Below are 17,983 nucleotides of genomic sequence, written 5' to 3' on the forward strand. Positions count from 1 at the left end.
AAGGGCCCTGCCACAGCAGCGCCCCAAGTCAGACCCACAAGGCGCTCCAACCTCAAGAGCTGTGTGAAAATAATCTTGTTTAAATTTTTCTATTAAAATATGCTGGGCTTTTTTCTCTCTCTCTCTCTCTTTTTTTTTTTTTTTTTGCTTCTCTGTTTTCAGAGCTCAAAACTTGTTATGATTTCCTTGGGAAACATTGCAGAACAAAAGGGAGTCCTTCCTCTCTGGCTGCGAGGACTGGCCGTCATCGTGAGCATATTCTGGCTGGCGCTGCACACAGAACCAAACAGATCCAATTTGTTTCATTCTGGCACAAGAAAGGCTGCCAGCAGTACCTGCCACATACCCATCAGCAAGAAAGCAGGTAAGGAGCTCACAGGCTGGCATGGGTATAGTTCACGGTGAGTTGCATGGTGTCCCCACAAGGCCCTGAGCCCATTACACTCAGACTTCTCAATGGAGAGGCAGCCCAGAGTGGCGCTCAGCCCAGCAAGATGCTCAGCCCTGACAGACGGTCAGCCCAAAGAGGCGGTCAGCCCAGCAAGATGCTCAGCACAGAGAGGCCCTCAGCCCGGTGAGGTGGTCAGCCCAGAGAGGCGGTCAGTCCCAGAAAGGGATCACCCCAGCAAGGCTGGCAGTCCCCCGAGAGGCAGTCCTGACCAGAGCCCGCACTGCGTTGTGTTCTGTCTCCAGGACAGCCTGATGAGCTCCCACCCAGGGACTGCTGCACTTGGCGAGACAGCCAGTTTGTGGGTGGGATCACTCTCACCTTGTGTGGAAATTAAACAACAGCTGTCCCCCTATTTAAGGAGAGCTACTCAAGTGCCAGGCATTGTGGCAGCTTTGTTTGATGTACAGTTGGATGAACTAGGCAGAAATGAGACTGCAAAGGCCCCTTGGTCTCTCTAGGGAGCAGCTGATCACCAGATCTGCAGGCACCAGCCCAGCACTATGAAGAGAAATGAGAGGGGAGGTGTGGAGGGTGCCAGATGGGGGTCCTAAAAGGTCTCTAGAGGGGGACATGTGGGCAGACACCTGAAGGCCAGTGGCAGCGAGCCAAGTTGTGGTGGACGGGCTTCCAGGCAGAGGGGCAGCATGTGCAAAGGCCCTGGGGCAGAGCCAGCAAGAAGGCCAGAGCTGAGAAGGCACTATCTGAGGACGTTCGGGGACAAGACACAGGGTGAGGGGTGTCAGCCTCCTGGGCTTTCCCTTCACGTGGCTTGCAGAGGTAAAGAGGAGAAGCAGAGGTCTAATCAGAGTGGAGGGTGGTGTGGGGAACGAGGCACAGTGGAAGGGGAGGTCGAAATGGCTAATTCTGAGAGACCACACCGACGGGTTTCCTGAGGAATGAGACCTGGTGTGACAGAGAATGAAGGACCGCTTTGCGATATGAAGGAGCAGTCTGGTTTATTCATGTCCTGCCTTATTCCCACAGGGTGCAAACAGCTTCCTCCTACCTCACCTGCACTATGATAAGGCAAGTTGCAAGATGGAACGTCTCCTTAACATCTGGGGACACTACTATGCACAGAGTGATATGTAGCCCCGTCAGCATCTGCCTGGTCAAGGGGGCTGCCTCAGTCTAAAGTGGATCCCTGCGGTGTTTCTTCTCAAGCTAGATAATTCCATGTGCTTAGATTGGCCATAAGCTAATTAAAAGTTATTCCAAATGTAGAGACAACCACGTGCATAATCCTGCTTCTAACAAGTCCAGATGTGGGGCTGAGCCAGACTGCTGTGAGCAGCTCTCCCTGCCAGCCCCTCTCCCTTCCAGGCTGTGCTACCAAAGAATCATAGATCTGACCCAGATGGGGACCAAATGGTGATTTGTAGAGCATGGCCCTCGAGGTCTGTGTGGCTACGAAAGAGCTCGCCAGAGGTTTGTCTGCATTCCTCATTTAGTAACTAGTTTGCCTGAGCACAGAGCTCAAATCTGGATACATTCTTCAATCAACCAGTGCTAAAATGGAGCAGCATTCATTGTCGCTCAATGTGGACATGGAAGGGGTGACCTTAAAATAAGGATTTAAGATTGAAACATTAATGGGAAGACCGCAAGTATCTGGACAGAGAGTTTTGCTAAACAGCATTTGTTACTAAGTCCCTTTTGTGCCAAACAAAGTAGAAAAAGGGCATTCTGACGTTAGGTTTTCGTGGGTAATGTGCTGGGCTGAACAGTACCCCCAGAATCCACGTCCACCAGGAACTTCAGACTGTGACTGTATTTGAAAGTATTTGCAGGTGTGACTGGTTAAGATGAGGTCACTCTCTGAGGAGGTTCAGGGGCAAGTAGGAAAGGTGCTATATTCAGGGTCCGCCCTGCTCCAATGACTGGTGTGCTTGTAAGACTAGGTGAGAGGCCACATGAATGTGGAGGCAGAGACTGGAACCATCTGGCCAGAAGCCCAGGAGCACCTGGAGTCCCTAGAAGTTGAAAAGACAAGGAAGGACCCTCCTCTAGAGCCTTCAGAGAGCACAGCCCTACCAACAGCTTGATTTCAGACTTCTGGCCTCTGGAAGGAACCATGAGACAATAAATGTCTGTTGGATCAGGCCAGCCAGTGTGTGAAACTGTCACAGAAGCCAGCATGGGTGGGTTCCGGCAGCTTTTTCATTATTTAAAATATTTAACCCTAAGGCCCTCCCAGCACGTGCTTATACTTTTTTTTGGCTATCAAAATCCAATAATTCCTGAATGGTCTACTATCAGACATTGCTGCTGACCACGTGACAAAGCCATGTTTCTGGCTTCCCTCATACCCAGACAGTGTGGGGGGATGTGCGGTGAAGCCTGCCCCAAACTTCCTCTGAGGATCCAGGCATCCTGAGGCCGTGGGCCAGTCCTCTTGGATTTAGGACACACATGTGGACACCTGTAACCCTGCAGGCTGGGAATGCTCGTCATCCTTGGGGAGTGGGATCTTAGAGAAGTAGATGTCCCTGTAGACCAGGAGAATGGCAACATACCCCATATGGTCAGGGTCTACCCGGCCTCCGGACAGGAAGAAAAGAGGAAGGGGAGAGAGAGAAGGAGGCTCTCTTCCTGTCTGTCTGTCCCTATCTGTCCCTCTCTCTGTCTCGCAAAAAAAAAAAAAAAAAAAGAGGAGGAGCAGGAGGTGAGGAGGGGGAGATGAATGGGGTGAAGGAGTAGGAAGAAGGGAAAAGGTGAGGGAAGAGGAGGGAGGAGAGGGAGGAGGAAGAAGAGGAGGGGAGGAGGGGAGGAGGGGAGAAGGGAGGAGGGGAGAAGGGAGGAGGGGGGTGGGGAGGAAAGGGGAAGGAGGGGAAGAGGCCAGTGCTCATCCCTGAGAAGAGAGTGAGGCAGGGGTGAGGCCAACCTCTGCCTCATCACGATCCATGTCCAGCAGGCATTCTGGCCCCCTGGGGTGGACTCAGCAGCGTGGCCTGTGTGAGGAACCCAGCCCCAGCCCTCACAGGGGGTCTTTACGTCTGTCGTCTGGGAAAAATGAGTGCTCAAAGAGGGAGGGCATTGCCATGCATTTTCTTCTCCAGAGGAGAACAGGAAAACACTTTCGTACAAGAGCTAAAACGGGGATAGTTGAACCACAGAAAAATATCCACCCTTCCTTCTTCCAATCAAAACAACCCGAAGGAGTTACAGGAATTGGCTCTGGAAACAGGAAATAGAAAATGCAGCTCACAGCTCCCCTCCCCAGACCCACTGCCCCTGGAGCCTTCCGGGGGACCTACGGGTAGCAGCAGGGGACGCTCACGAAGGAGCAGGGATGCCCAGACACCTTCCTACAGCCAGGATGCGGGTGACCACCTGGCTGGGACAGGGGGAGCTCTGGTGCCAGGAGGCACCAGTCTGCGACAGGTTAGCAGGGGTCCCCAAATTTTTTACCCAGGGGGCCAGTTCACTGTCCCTCAGACCACTGGAGGGCCGCCACATACAGTGCTCCTCTCGCTGACCATCAATGAAAGAGGTGCCCCTTCCGGAAGTGTGGTGGGGGCCGGATAAATGGCCTCAGGGGGCCGCATGCGGCCCGCGGGCCATAGTTTGGGGACGCCTGGGTTAGAGGCTGAGGTCCTAGGAGCCTCCCTGTATGAGAACCAGACACCTGCTGGCCATGCTCTCCCTAGCGGCAGGTCCTAGGAGCCTCCCCTGTATGAGAACCAGACACCTGCTGGCCATGCTCTCCCTAGCGGCAGGTCCTAGGAGCCTCCCCTGTATGAGAACCAGACACCTGCTGGCCATGCTCTCCCTAGCGGCAGGTCCTAGGAGCCTCCCTGTATGAGAACCAGACACCTGCTGGCCATGCTCTCCCTAGCGGCAGGTCCTAGGAGCCTCCCCTGTATGAGAACCAGACACCTGCTGGCCATGCTCTCCCTAGCGGCAGGTCCTAGGAGCCTCCCCTGTATGAGAACCAGACACCTGCTGGCCATGCTCTCCCTAGCGGCAGGTCCTAGGAGCCTCCCCTGTATGAGAACCAGACACCTGCTGGCCATGCTCTCCCTAGCGGCAGGTCCTAGGAGCCTCCCCTGTATGAGAACCAGACACCTGCTGGCCATGCTCTCCCTAGCGGCAGGTCCTAGGAGCCTCCCTGTATGAGAACCAGACACCTGCTGGCCATGCTCTCCCTAGCGGCAGGTCCTAGGAGCCTCCCCTGTATGAGAACCAGACACCTGCTGGCCATGCTCTCCCTAGCGGCAGGTCCTAGGAGCCTCCCCTGTATGAGAACCAGACACCTGCTGGCCATGCTCTCCCTAGCGGCAGGTCCTAGGAGCCTCCCCTGTATGAGAACCAGACACCTGCTGGCCATGCTCTCCCTAGCGGCAGGTCCTAGGAGCCTCCCCTGTATGAGAACCAGACACCTGCTGGCCATGCTCTCCCTAGCGGCAGGTCCTAGGAGCCTCCCCTGTATGAGAACCAGACACCTGCTGGCCATGCTCTCCCTAGCGGCAGGTCCTAGGAGCCTCCCCTGTATGAGAACCAGACACCTGCTGGCCATGCTCTCCCTAGCGGCAGGTCCTAGGAGCCTCCCTGTATGAGAACCAGACACCTGCTGGCCATGCTCTCCCTAGCGGCAGGTCCCAGGTCAGGCTCCAGCAGAGCCAAGAAAGCCCTCTGACACTGGGGTGAGCAATGCGGAGAGACCGTCTCAGGACGGACAAGCAGTGTCTCTAGCCCAAAGTGCCTGGGGGACTCAGGAAACGAGAGGGGGCCGTGGAGGGCGCTGAGGACAGGGATGAGTCCTCAGAGAGGACTCGGTGTCAGAGAGAGTCGGTGTACAGCAAAAAGAAATGGTTTAGAAAGTAAAACAATAGGAAAAGGTGCCCAGGGGCCTAGGCTGAGAGTGGCCTGAACCCCGGGGCCCGCAGCTGGGACCGACTGCCTATTCTGCTCATCCTAACGGAGCGTCCAGCAGCTGGCAGAGGCAGTGAGGAGAGCACAGGGTAGATGTGGGGGGAGGAGGGATGTGGAAAGGAGGGAGCTGAGAAACCTTGTGCCCCGTTAGGGACTGAATTGTGCCCCCTCCCCATACATTGAAGACCTATTTGGGATTAGGGTCATTGCAAATGTTACTAGTAACATTAGGGTGAAGCCTACTCCAATACGACCTGTGTCCTGACAAAAAGACCATCACAGGAAGAGGAAGACACACAGAGGGACAACCATGTAAGGCCATGGAGAGGGGACAGTCTATAGGCCCAGGAGAGCGGCCTCAGGACAAACCACCATGATCTCAGCCTTCCAGCCTCCAGGACAGTGAGACAACAAATTCCTGCTGTGTGAGTCGCCCGGTCTGGGGCGCTGGTTCCAGCTGCCCCAGGAAACCCGTTCCGGGCCAGCCGCCGAGGCCCACCCCCTCCCTGTGCAGGGCCGGGCACCTTCCCTTCTTCTCACGCGAGGTGGGTTTCTGCTGTGACGCTGTGTCAGTTCCTCACCCCACATGTGTGGGATCATCAAAAAGCAACTTACTGGGTGGGACACTAGAGACCAGGAGGGTGTCCCCACGCAAGGTGCAGAGCAGACCCTGCCCACATACTTCTCTCTGCTCCTGGAAGCTGAGCATTCACCCAACAGCACAAAGGGCTTTTTACCTGTCCCACCTTCCAGGTCTCCTTAAAAGTAAAGGAGACGAAACTATAGTGGGTGCAGGCCAGGCGGCCAGGACAACCCTGTGAGGCTGTGACAGGGACTTGCCCCAGGAGAGGGGCTGGGGGCAGGGGGTGTGGCAGGCTGCGTCCTGAACAGCCCTTTCCCTGCTCTTCCCCACAGAGAGCAGCTGCGGTCTGTCCCCAGCTGGGCACAAGCCAGGCCTGCCTATAGGCTGCCTCTGGCCAAAGAAGCTGCCTGCCCTGAGAACTTTTGGGGACAATATAGGCCTTTCCTTCCAAACCCAAACACTTTCTGAAGCAGGTGTCAACCTGAGAGAGGCTCCACATCACACTGCAGGAGTGGCTGAGGGCGATGGCATTTCAGTGACTCAGCCAGCGGCCTTCCTCAAATCCTGCCTATTGGACAACGCAGTTTGGGAGGTGACCTGTGCCCAGCTCAGGCTGAACTGCTGTTTCCATAACCCGAGCCTCGCCAGCTCGGAGATGGTGGCACAGGCTTCCTTCCTTGGAGAGAGGAGAGGCAGGGCCACATGGCCCCACGTCCCCCATGCCTGCTCAGTGCACCTGCCCACACAGCAGGAGGCTCCTTCATTAGGAGGATGACCCCGTGGGGATAGCTCACTGTAGCTGGGGCGAACCTGCAGCTTCATGCCCTCCAGTCCAGGAGCACCTGGTCAGCGCTCAGGAAGGTCCGCAACGGAGCGTGACATTGGTGCTTACTACCCACATGTGGGCTGCTGTCCCAAAGCCACCCTTGTAGCTCATCCGTGGCAGAGGATACAGAACGGCCCCTGTCCAGCAGTGCCAGAGCCATCTCCTATTCCAAACTCACATCTGTCACTTCATCCTTCCTCACAGGACTCCAAGCAGAAGCACATGGCCCGTGAGCCGTGGAGGACAGGCTGTGCCCGACAGACACAAAGGTGAACAGCAGCACCAGGCCTGAAGCCTGGTCACACTACCAACCAGAGAGGGAAACCTCAGGTGGGGCGAGCCTGCCACATTTTACAAGGGCCATGTCACAGGATTCCGAGTTATTGCCTGAGAGCAGAATTTTTCGACAACCTCTGTCGGGGCTGGCTGGGTGGGTGCCCCTTGGCCATACAGAGGAGGGTGGAGAACAAGGGACATGGGTCTTGACCTCTCACCTCCTGAGGAAAAAAATGACCAACCTCTGACCCAGCCTATAGAGACAGGATGGAGAGGGGTAGGGCAGTGCCATCCAGTCTCCAGGGAGGGTACGTGGCCTGGCATGGGCCAGGATGTGCTGCCCTGTTCCAGCCGGGTCGGCACAGGTGCTAGCCATCCAGGTGACAGTGGATGAAGAAGAGAGATGAATCTAAAATATAGATTTCCCTGGCTGAGTAGCTCAGTTAAAGCATTGTCCCAATACGCCAAGGTTCCGGGTTTGATCCCCGGTCAGGGCACACATAAGAATCAACCAATGAATGAAATAAATCAATGTTCCTTTCTCTCTCTCTCCCTTCCTTTCTCTCTCTAAAATCAATTTTTAAAATGTTTAATTGTAGATTTCAGGCCCAACCTATGGTGGCGCAGTAAATAAAAGCATCAACCTGGAATGCTAAGGTCACCGGTTTGAAATCCCGGGCTTGCCTGGTCAAGACGGATATGGGAGCTGATGCTTCCTGCTCCTCCCCTTTCTCTCTCTTTCTTTCTCCCCCCTCTCTAAAATGAATAAATTAAAAAAAAATTTTAAGTGCAGATTCCATTGGTCACTTTGCCGCTCAAATAAAAAGAGATTAGCCTGTTCCTTGTAAACACAGTGAGGTCAGGGCCCAGGAAGATCATTTGGGAGGTTAGGTGTCCTGTGTGCATGGTGGGGTCACAGTGCACAGGACAGAGCATTTCCTGAGAGCCTGTGCTCATCACCCCAAGATCACCTCGGGCCCCTCAATGTTAGAGTTGGAAGAGCCAGGCTCGCCCCTCCCCAGGGCTCTGTCTAGCTCACATAGGATTTCTGGGCCAGAAGCGGGGCCAGGAGCTACATCTGGTCACCCCCGTGGCTTTGTGGCTTTGTGGCTTTGCGGCTGCACTGGCTGCACCACCAGCCACTCTCTGCCCACACTAAGGAGTTTACACCATGTCTCAAAATGTGTTCTCACCCTCTTTGAAAGTTGGCAGTTTAGCCAGACAGCTACGAGGGCTAAGAGCTGATCCTGAAGATGGTGAAGTATCATGGATTTCTAAAGAAAAGATGTAAGCTCTTCAACACTCAAAGTTATTCAGATGACTTAGCCACAGTAAAAATGTAGGAGAAATGAGTGACAGGCGTGACTTGGATACAGCATGGTGTTTTCCCACGGTGGCTACCTCCCTGATGAGAAGAGGGTGACTTTGGTCTGGTCTTTTCCCTCTAGGCAGCTGAAATTTCAGCTCACACAGCAGCTACATGGATTGTTCGTGCCAGAGGAAGCTGTCACAGAGGTCTCCTGCAGTCTGCAGGCTTCTTCACTTTATCTGTGAAATCTCCTGGCTCCAGAACTGTGTCCCTGGAGCACTGATGCTCCTCGTACTTCCTGAATTCTCCATCTAAGCCCTGGCCTTTTCTGCACGTGTGGCCCCTAGTATACCTGAGGACATGGAGGGTCAACATTCTCCTAGACCAGTGCCCCGTGAGAACATATCGCATGCCTAGGTGCTGTGTCCCCTGGGCAGGCTGGTAGCACACACTGCATCTCCAAACAGCTTCCTAGAAGCTTGTCTCGAGACCAGCATCTCAGGGGAAGTACCTCTGCTGACCGCTGCCCTGGCATGGGGGTAAGGCTCTGTGACCGGCCTCTGGCCCCACATGGCCAACACAGATCTACTGGCCTACCCTCAAGGCTGGGGTCCCAGCCTCACCTGGTGGATATCAGAGTCCTTGACACACAACATGAGGGTGCCCACATCTGAGCTAATGAGAGGTAAGCACACCCTTGGTGGCTGAGCCACCCTCCACAACAGCCCCTCCATGGGCACTCAGTTGGGGCAGGTGCAGGTGCCCAGTATCCAGCCTGTCCAAATGGCCCTCAGCCCCTCCTGAGTGTCTAATGCTGTTGGCTGTATGCCCACAGATGACCCTAGCACCTCCTGCAATCCCCACCATCACAGGGGCATAGCCAGGCAAGTACAGTGGATCCCCTCCCCCTCCCAAAGTCCTGCCTGCCGACAGTGCCTGTCCACATGTTCAGCCAAGGAAAGGAGGTGAATCTCAGCCAGGCACTCCTGAACACACTCAGAGCAGCAAGCTCCCTCACAGCATCCTCAGGTCAGTCTCATCACCCCTTTCCAGGAGGCGTTTCCCACAGAGTGACTGCTGGCTCCTCACATGTGAATTAGTTGGGACCACTTGGCTCATCCGTAGGTAGGAGGGCCATCTGCCACTTCAGAGCACGGGTGGGGGGAGGGTTGATGGCCCTGACCTAGGCAGTGGTCGGCAAACTCATTAGTCAACAGAGCCAAATATCAACGTACAATGATTGAAATTTCTTTTGAGAGCCTAATTTTTTAAACTTAAACTATATAGGCAGGTACATTCCTTATTGAGGTAGCGCCGCACGTGGTATTTTGTGGAAAAGCCACACTCAAGGGGTCAAAGAGCCGCGTGTGGCTCGCGAGCCGCAGTTTGCCAACCAGGGGAAAGGCCCCTGGTGCTCGGCAAGGCCTGGACTATGGTCAGTACCTGCACTTCCACGTGAGCCTCTGCCTTCTGTGTACCTGTTTTGGCCTCACCAGATGGCAGGGCCACGTCTGAGGGCAGAGAAACGGCTGCTAGTGCCCATGGTTCCCACAGTGAATGCCAAAAGAAAGGGAAGAGCTCCCAGCCCCAATGCCCAGACACTCCACAAAGGCGGGGATTCCGTGAGGTTATGTCCTAGTGCACAGGTCAGAGAAGATCAAAGGTCATCCCCAGGAGTTGCACTGCGGCTGGAGGACCCGCCGCCTATCTCACTGGAAGTCATAAGGGGGATGCCTCTCCTTTCAGAAGGCCTGTGGCCTGATAGCCAAGGAGGAGCCATGGCATCCATACCTCCTTGTCTCAGGACACGGGCGCTGTCCCTCTTGGGTGTCTCCTGCAAATGTGCAGTTAACTCCCTGCACCACAGCTCTCTGTGTGGATTGCAGATGGGGTGCAAAGCCAAGGGAATTTCCCAGGGATTTCAACAAGAAGCCACAGAGTTAACGTCTCAACCACTCTTAACTGAGATGTGTCAATCCCGCTGCCGCCACGTGCTTTAGTGGGATGGTGAGTAGGTGGGCAGGTAGCACTGGCTCCTGGGCTGCCAGGTGAGTGGGAAGGAGCAGGCCTGCCCCACTACAGCGAGACAAATGCCTTCTGCAGGAAAGAGGGGTCCAAGGTCCTGGTGACGGCTCCAGGGAACTTTAACCAGGTGGAAGGCATCAACCACGCCACGGGGCTGAGCCACCAGATTACAAAAGCAGCGAGAGGCCACCTGCGGGCAAGATCGTGTGGAGGGCAGATGGAGCTTGCTGAGAGCCAGGGGCCCGTCCAGAGGTGAGTCTCTTAGTGATTTCAGTGCTCACCATCTCAACTCCCTAAAAGGCTGCCTCTGTCAGGAGCATGTGCAAAACGTCAGCGCACACAAAACTGCCATGTGCACATATGTGTAACTGGTGTGTAGATCCTTAAAGCTGAGATCCAACAAGAGAGCATGGGCAGAGCCCTGGCCAGATGCCTGTCACGAAGCCTTGGGGACTGAGAAGTTAAATCCTTCAAAGACCGCTGAGTCTCACCACGCAGTAGGTCTCAGCCAAGGTCCCAGTGGCCTCCTCGACTCATGCACTTCTGTCTCAAGTCTCAGTTAAAATGCCACCCCCCGAAGTTGCCAAAACATCCCATTTTCACGCTTACTTAATGAAGATCTCTGTTTTATCCACAACAAAACCTCAATTGTTAGCGATGATTCTTATCTTCTGAACTTTTCCCGCCGGCCTCAGGGAGTGTTGGAGAAATTACAGAGAGGCAGACAGACAGTGAGCAACTGTGTGCAGGGAAGAGCGTGTTTCCAGGACAGGGACAATCATGTCTCCACAGAGCCTCGCCATGACCCCTGCTGCTCCGTGGCTGGCTCCACCTTTAGAAATAGCACTACCAAGTGCTGCTAGTGCTACTACTTGTCACTTCTCATAATTTTAACACATATATGACCTCAGTTACTCCACTTCTTAGATCCTCTGTGCTGTACTTGCCAACATCCTACATCACCCTGGCATAGCCCTGGCCCTTCAGGGGCACTCAACAATGAATCAATGCAGGTCCTGCCATGACAAGACTGCAGCATTTCCCAGAATCAACAAGGATCACCAATCTAGACTGTGAAGCAGGGAGTGCACCTGCCTGGAAAATGACCCTATTTGTAAGAATTTTTTGAGACGCGCATTAGTAGATGCCAGGAGCCAACACAGCTCACCAACAATTAATGGGCAAAACCAACTTCATTTCTTTATTTTGGGGGGTGAGGGAGGGCAGGTGACATATGCACTTTTTTTCCATGTGGTCATTTGCCACAGTTCTCAGGCAACATGGTGCACTGGGTTTGACATGCATGAACATACAGGTGAGCTTCAAGGAAAGGAGGCGCAGGTCCCCTCACTGAGCCCAGTCAGACTCAGTGGGTGCACTGCCTGGTGCAGGCTGGCCTTCCTCAGGGGCACCACCTGGGAGGGCAGAGATGATGGATGGAGCTCTGGGCACCACACAGAGAAAGGCACAGGATAATGGGCTGGAAACAGGAGATTTGGAGGAGTTGAGACCCAAATGTCCCCCGATCAAGCAACTTCCAGGGGCAGAAATAGGAGAAAGGATGTGGTGAGGCACAGTTCACACGAAACCTGGCCCAGAGCCACCCCAGGGTATGCCCAGTGATGCCTGGCAAGCAAGGGGGCAGCGACGTGGTGGCGGTGAGGCTACCTTTGCATCTGTGGCAGTGAGGTGTGTCTGGTCCAAGAGATCTAAACACCAGACTGGTGCTTAGCCAGGGTCTCGCAGTCCCATGGCCAAATGAGGAAAACAGGGGAAAAGCAGTGCCATGTCTTAAAGCTAAAATGTATTTAAAGGACCATCCTGTATTCTGAGATTTTGCTCCTTCTATATCTTGATGTTACAAGGACCTTCCTTTCATAAAATGAAGGTGTCTTAGTCCTTTTGGGCTGCTACAACAAATACCACTGGTGTGGTGGCTTTTAAACAGCAGAAATTAATTCCTCACAGTTCTGGAGGTTGGATGTCCAAGATCAAGGTGCCGGCAGATTCTGCGTCTGCTGAGAGCCCTATTCTGATTCACAGACAGCACCTTCCTGCTGTGTCCTCACATGGCACACCTGACAGGGAACTCCCTGGAATCTCTCCTAAGGGCAGTAATCCCACCATTGGGGCTCCACCCTCATGACCTGTTCACCTGCTTATAGCTTCACCCCCTAGCACCACCACTCTGGGGGTTATATTTCAACATACAAATTTTGGGGGAACACAAATATTCAGACCGTAGCAGAGAGCAAACTGAAAAGGGAACAACTCAAGCCTACTCCAACGCCATTCTTTAAAACACTATCACAAGAGTATGGAGTCCATCAGCCTAAAAGACAGCTTCAACCCCAGCTCTGACAATCTCACAGACACCGGAGTGTTTCTAGTTTCAAGAGCATGTTCCCAGTGAGCCTCGCAGCCCAGGAGAAACATTGTCTGCTATTGCCAGAACCACTCTTGATTGCTGCCACATTCTGAACCAATGAGGGCCAGCTGTCCAGAGAGTCCTAGGACTGAGTGTACACTGCCAGGTCCAGCATGCCCATGCACCCAGGGAGAAGGCCCCCAGGCAGCACATCCAGAAGAACCAGGTCCAGCCTAAACCCTTGACTGTGGAGCTAATGCCCACACAATTTTCTGCCTGCCCCCACTTACATGCCACACACAAGAGGACCATGCCCCACCTCTCTTGGAGGGAGAGAGATGCGCCTGGGCTGCTCCCTGGTACCTGCCCTCATCCCTCAATACCAAGGAGCACAAATCCACCTAACATCCAGCATTACTATGAGGTACCCAGAAAATACCTTGAAATGTATTTGCTACCTTCATAGGTGTAGGATTAAAACTTCACTTCCAGAAAGCAGGAACTCTAACTCCAGTATGGGTCTGATTTCAGAGTGAGGTACAGTGTTTAGAAATACACTAGAACTTTTCATTTATCAATTGGCCAGAAGAATGTTGTTCCAAAAACAGAGATGACTTCCCATGAGCAGTGGACTGAGAGGTTAAGGGACAAGCAGTGGGTGAGTAGGGGTCTCAGCCATCTGATGTGGCCATCTACACAGATCCATCTCACACTAATGCCCATCAACACTCACTCTCTCCTGCTTGGCAAACGTGCAGGTCTCGTTTACTCAAGGCCCCTCTGGTGCTCACCCCCTATCCCACCCCTGCCCCAGTAGTTCTCTGCTTTTGGGTTTAACACCTTCCAAATCCACCTGAGCAGGACCCCTGCAGCCCCTGGCAGCACCTGCAGTCTGGGTGCCCCCAATCCCCAGTCCACCTGGAGCCTGGCTTTCTTATGAGCCTCCCTGAAGGTCGGTGGTTACACACCCTGCAGACAGGAGGCCTCTAATTCTGGCCATTTCTGCTGTGCAAGCTATAGACCCTAAAGCAAATCGTGCCCCCAGCCCTAAACCTGCAGCCTGAGATATTAAGGGCTCACCCTCAGGACCCCCACCCAGCTCGGCCTGTGGATGCTGGGAGGGTCCGGTTCTCTCGGCCCCTCTGGCAGCACTCCCTTCCGGCCATCTCAGCCTCCGTCTTCTAGGTCTGGGCCCGGGCTAGGGGGCACAACTCTGGCACCGGCGACCCCTGACCCCGAGGGACCGACCTCCACCCCCACCACGCCACACCTACCTGCTTGTCCCGCGCTCGGTGCTCCACGCCGCCGCGCCGCTCCGCCTCCATCGTGCCTTTGCGGCCACTGGCGTACGAAGGCACCACGAAGCTGTCCCCTGCGGCCCGGCGAGAGGAAGCGCGGGAACCCGGCACCAAGGAGGGAAGGAGACGCGCGGTGAGCTCCGCGGGCGCTGCGCCTTAAAGGTGCCCCACCGCCCGGCGCTCCCACCCATCTCTGTGCGGCCTGGGGCACAGGGCTCCAGTTGGGGAAGCAGAGCCGGGGATGGGGGTGGGGTGGGACCGACACTCTCCCGAAGACCCCGCGGCAACGTCCCTCCACCCAAGGACAGGAGGGCAGACGCACGTTGGGCTCTGGGCTCGGGGTCCTGGTCGGGTCGCCGCCCAACCCGGCCCGCTCACCTTCAGGGCTCTCTCTCCGCTTGAAGGCTGCGGCGGCTGCGGCGCGCCAGAAGGAGGACACGGGAGAGGGAAGGGTCAGTGAGTGGCCGGTGCCCGCCCCGCCCGCCCGCCCGTCCCGGGCCCGCTTCTCACCGTGCTTGGACTGAAATTTCCCCATCCTGCCCCAGTCCCCTGCTGCTGCCCGCGCTCCGGGCGCGCGCTCAGGTGCGGGTTTGGGGTCCGGTACCGGGGCTGAGCGTGCTCAGGGGCTGCATGGACCAGGCGCCTGGCTTCCGCGCCAAGTCGCGGTTGTGAGGTTCGGGGGGCTGGTGCAGCCGGGACGCTGGGATGGGCGGACGAGCAAGGGGACAGCAGCAACATAAGCGGCCCGACTCCCTCTGAGCGCGCGCGCCCGCGCTCGGGCTTTAACGGCGGCTCCCGCAGCGCCCCCCGCGGCCGCCGCCCGCAGCGCACCGCCCCCCAGACCCCGACCTCCCACCCACCTCCAGGCCCCGCGCTGCCTGGTCTGGGCCTGGCCCTGCTGGAGCTTGAGCCAATTCCATGACATGGGGTGAAAGGCGCCCGTCAGCAACGAGGACCCCGGACAAGCTGCCTATGAGAGTGGTCAGGGGCTGCATTGGACCCTTCGGTTTTGTGCTGACCATTTTGGGGAAAGCTCTGTACCAGGCCATCCTAGGTCATGGGGTCTCCAATTCTAGAGGAACAGAGAGCCCTCCTTTGGCAGGACAGGACCCTGGGGCACTGCCCAGGACTTTAGAAACAACCTGCATTCATGTGGTTGATGGTGTGGTGGGTGGTGGAGTAAGTTTAGGAGAGGGGAATTCAGAGGACCGGAGGCCCATGGGGGAGGGACCTTGGAGAGGGGTCAGAGGAGAGGAGGAGGTGGTCTCTTCAGAGGTCCAACTCCCAGCCTTGGCCTAGCTGGTATGGACCAGCTGACTTCTTTCCAGAAGTCCAGCTCCAGCCTCTTTCTGCCCCACAGTTATCCAGGAAGGAAAGGACTAGCACTAGGTTTTGGGTGGACGTACCCCAACCCCATGCCCCAACTTTGGCCTTGGCTGGACTCCTGGGCAATGGGGCAGTGTGTCAGCCACCTCTCAGAGCCCTGTGTCTGGCCACCTGTGCTCAACCCTTCTGCATGAGGGACAAGGCTGCCAGCACATGTTTCCGTCCCTCTGTATTCTTCCTCAGCCCAGCTACCCTGGTGACCCCCTCCCTCACTACCCTCTCTGCTCGTCCCCCTGAATTTCTCAGTCGGTGGAGATCCCTGTCTCCTGCTCTCTTCTGTATTTTCCTTTGGTGAAACCATCCTTTCTTACCTCCTCCATAGATCTAAGCTTGTCACTCCTGCTCAACTCTCCCCTTACCTCCCCTGAACCTCCTTGGTCTACCAAGCGCCTGTATCTCCCACAACTCAGCAGGTGCCATAACCCTGTGGTCACTCCCATGTCTCCAGTTTCCATGGATGAACCCACCATGGCCTGTTGCCAGCTCCAAACCCTAAAGCTGCCGAGGTGAGGTTACTCATCTGCCTGGCCCTGGCCCACCTCCTCCCTCTTGATGGAGCTGGGCCTCCCCAGCTCCCCAATGCAGCCAGCCTCCACTGCTGCCTGGACCCTCCTTACATCTTGCCACTGGGATAACTGGCATTGATGAGCTGATATCTACCAAGCCCCAGAGACAATTCACATGTATCATCTTGTCTAATTCTCAGGCCATCAATAGGCGGGTGCTGTCATCACCCATCTTACAGTTGGCTCCAAGCACCATGGGATTCCCCCAGGCACACAGCTGGTCAATGACAGAACCAGAGATAGAGCCAGAATCCTGCCACTCACACTGGCAGACCCCTGAGATGGCCATCAGCCTGGAACCAAGCTGCACACAGAGGTGTGAATACAGGGCATGTGAACCATGCAGTGGGCACACTTACCTATAAGACATTCCCACCAGCTCGGCTCAAGAACCCCAGCTAGAGGCCCAGCCACAGAGTGGGTCACTTCATGCAAGCAGATATCCCAGCACAGAGAGGCAGAGGCCTCCCCTGAGGCTGCACCTGCCCCAGGCTTTCACCCTGCAGATGGGCACCTTTCACAAGGTTCCCAGCTTCAGGCCCTGGGTCCCAGACCCCTCTATCTGGTCAACGCTCCCAGACTCTTTAACACTTTTCTCTGTCTCCCACAAACTTATACAGCCTTTAATCATCAATTTAGAACACAATGGTTTGTTGTCTTCAGTGGTTTCATGGGTCCTATTATCATGTTTGTGAAACAATAGTAATAATAAGCAAGTAACAGCCTGATCTGTGGTGGCGCAGTGGATAAAGCGTCAACCTGGAGTACTGAGGTTGCCAGTTTGAAACCCTGGGCTTGCCTGGTCAGGGCACATATGGGAAGCAACTGCTATGGGTTGATGCTTCCCTCTCCTCCCCCCCCCCCCGCCCTCTATCTAAAAATCAATAAACTAAAAAAAATAGCAAGTAATAGTTTAATAACTGAAGTCCTACCAAATACCTTGTGTCTCCATCCATCACTCTGTGCCAACTCAAGGATGGGCGTGCAACGCATGTGCAGATACCGTCCTGTATGGAGTCTGCGGTGATGCTCGCAGACTCTGGGAAGCCCACAGACTTTGGGAAGCCCGCCACCTCACACTGCCATGGGGAAGGTTGGCTGGGAAGCCGGACCAGGTGTGTTGGCAGGGACCACTGAGTCTCATTCCTGAGGCTCTGGTCTTTGTTAAATGCAGATGGTTGGAGGGCTGGAGAGGGCCAGGATAGTGCGTGAGCCCCTGGAACCTATCCCAGCTGCATTGTGGTTCCCCAGCCCCCTGGGCTGGCCAGTGTCTGTGCTCACATCTACCTGTCACACAGAGCTAGGCAGCAGAAAATTCTCATGTGTTCCATATTGACCTGAATTACCTGGAAAAGAATTTAAACTTATTCTTTAATAGCTTTATAGATATGTAATTCATATGCCCTCTAATTCACCCACTGAAAGTGCACAATTCACATGGTTTTTGGTATCTTCATAGATTTGTGCAATCATCATCATCAATTTTAGAACATTTTCGTCTCCTCATCTCCAATCTTCCTGTCAACACCAGCTCCAGAGAACCATCGTCTGCTCCTTGTCCCCATGGGTGTCCCTGTTCTGGACATTTCATGTGAATAGAATCATGTGATGTGTGGCACCTTGTGTCTGGCTTCTTTCACTGAGTGTAATATTTCCAAGGTTTATCCATGAGGTGGCATGTGTCAGACGCCAGTCCTTTTCATGACTGCCTAAAATCCAGTATAGGAACAGATTGTGCTTTGATCATCCATCTACCGGCTGATGGACATTGGGTTACTTCTACTTTTTGGCTCCTGTGAACAGAGCTGCACAAGCCTTGTGTAGACACAATTCCATTTCTTTCAAGTGTGATCTGGGAGGGGACTTACTGGGTCACATGATAGCTCCCTGTCTAACTATGTGAGGAGCACCTCTCTGTGGACCCAGATGTTTTCCATAGTGGTGGTCTTCCTTCATAGACCCACCAGCCATGTGGCAGGGCCCTATTTCTCCACATCCTCTTGGACATTTGTTATTATCT

The 17,983-nt window shown here is 54.8% G+C and overlaps 1 protein-coding gene across 2 annotated transcripts in view; it reads right to left on the reverse strand.

The window, feature by feature from the left end:
- The window catches only part of NKD2 (NKD inhibitor of WNT signaling pathway 2), a 32,031-nt gene extending 17,258 nt beyond the window's left edge, over positions 1-14,773 (reverse strand). Inside the window, exons 1-3 of one of the 2 annotated variants that reach the window (XM_066375097.1) lie at positions 14,522-14,773; positions 14,390-14,425; positions 13,988-14,085 (exon numbers count right to left, since the gene is read on the reverse strand). In XM_066375097.1, coding sequence (XP_066231194.1) covers positions 13,988-14,085; positions 14,390-14,425; positions 14,522-14,546 — 159 coding nt within the window. In that variant the 5' untranslated portion in view covers positions 14,547-14,773. The remainder of the gene's footprint in view (positions 1-13,987; positions 14,086-14,389; positions 14,426-14,521) is intronic. The other variant, XM_066375106.1, reaches the window with a different exon arrangement.
- Between the last annotated feature and the right edge of the window lie 3,210 nt (positions 14,774-17,983).

Source organism: Saccopteryx leptura, chromosome 1, assembly GCF_036850995.1.
Source record: "Saccopteryx leptura isolate mSacLep1 chromosome 1, mSacLep1_pri_phased_curated, whole genome shotgun sequence".
NCBI lineage: Eukaryota > Metazoa > Chordata > Mammalia > Chiroptera > Emballonuridae > Saccopteryx > Saccopteryx leptura.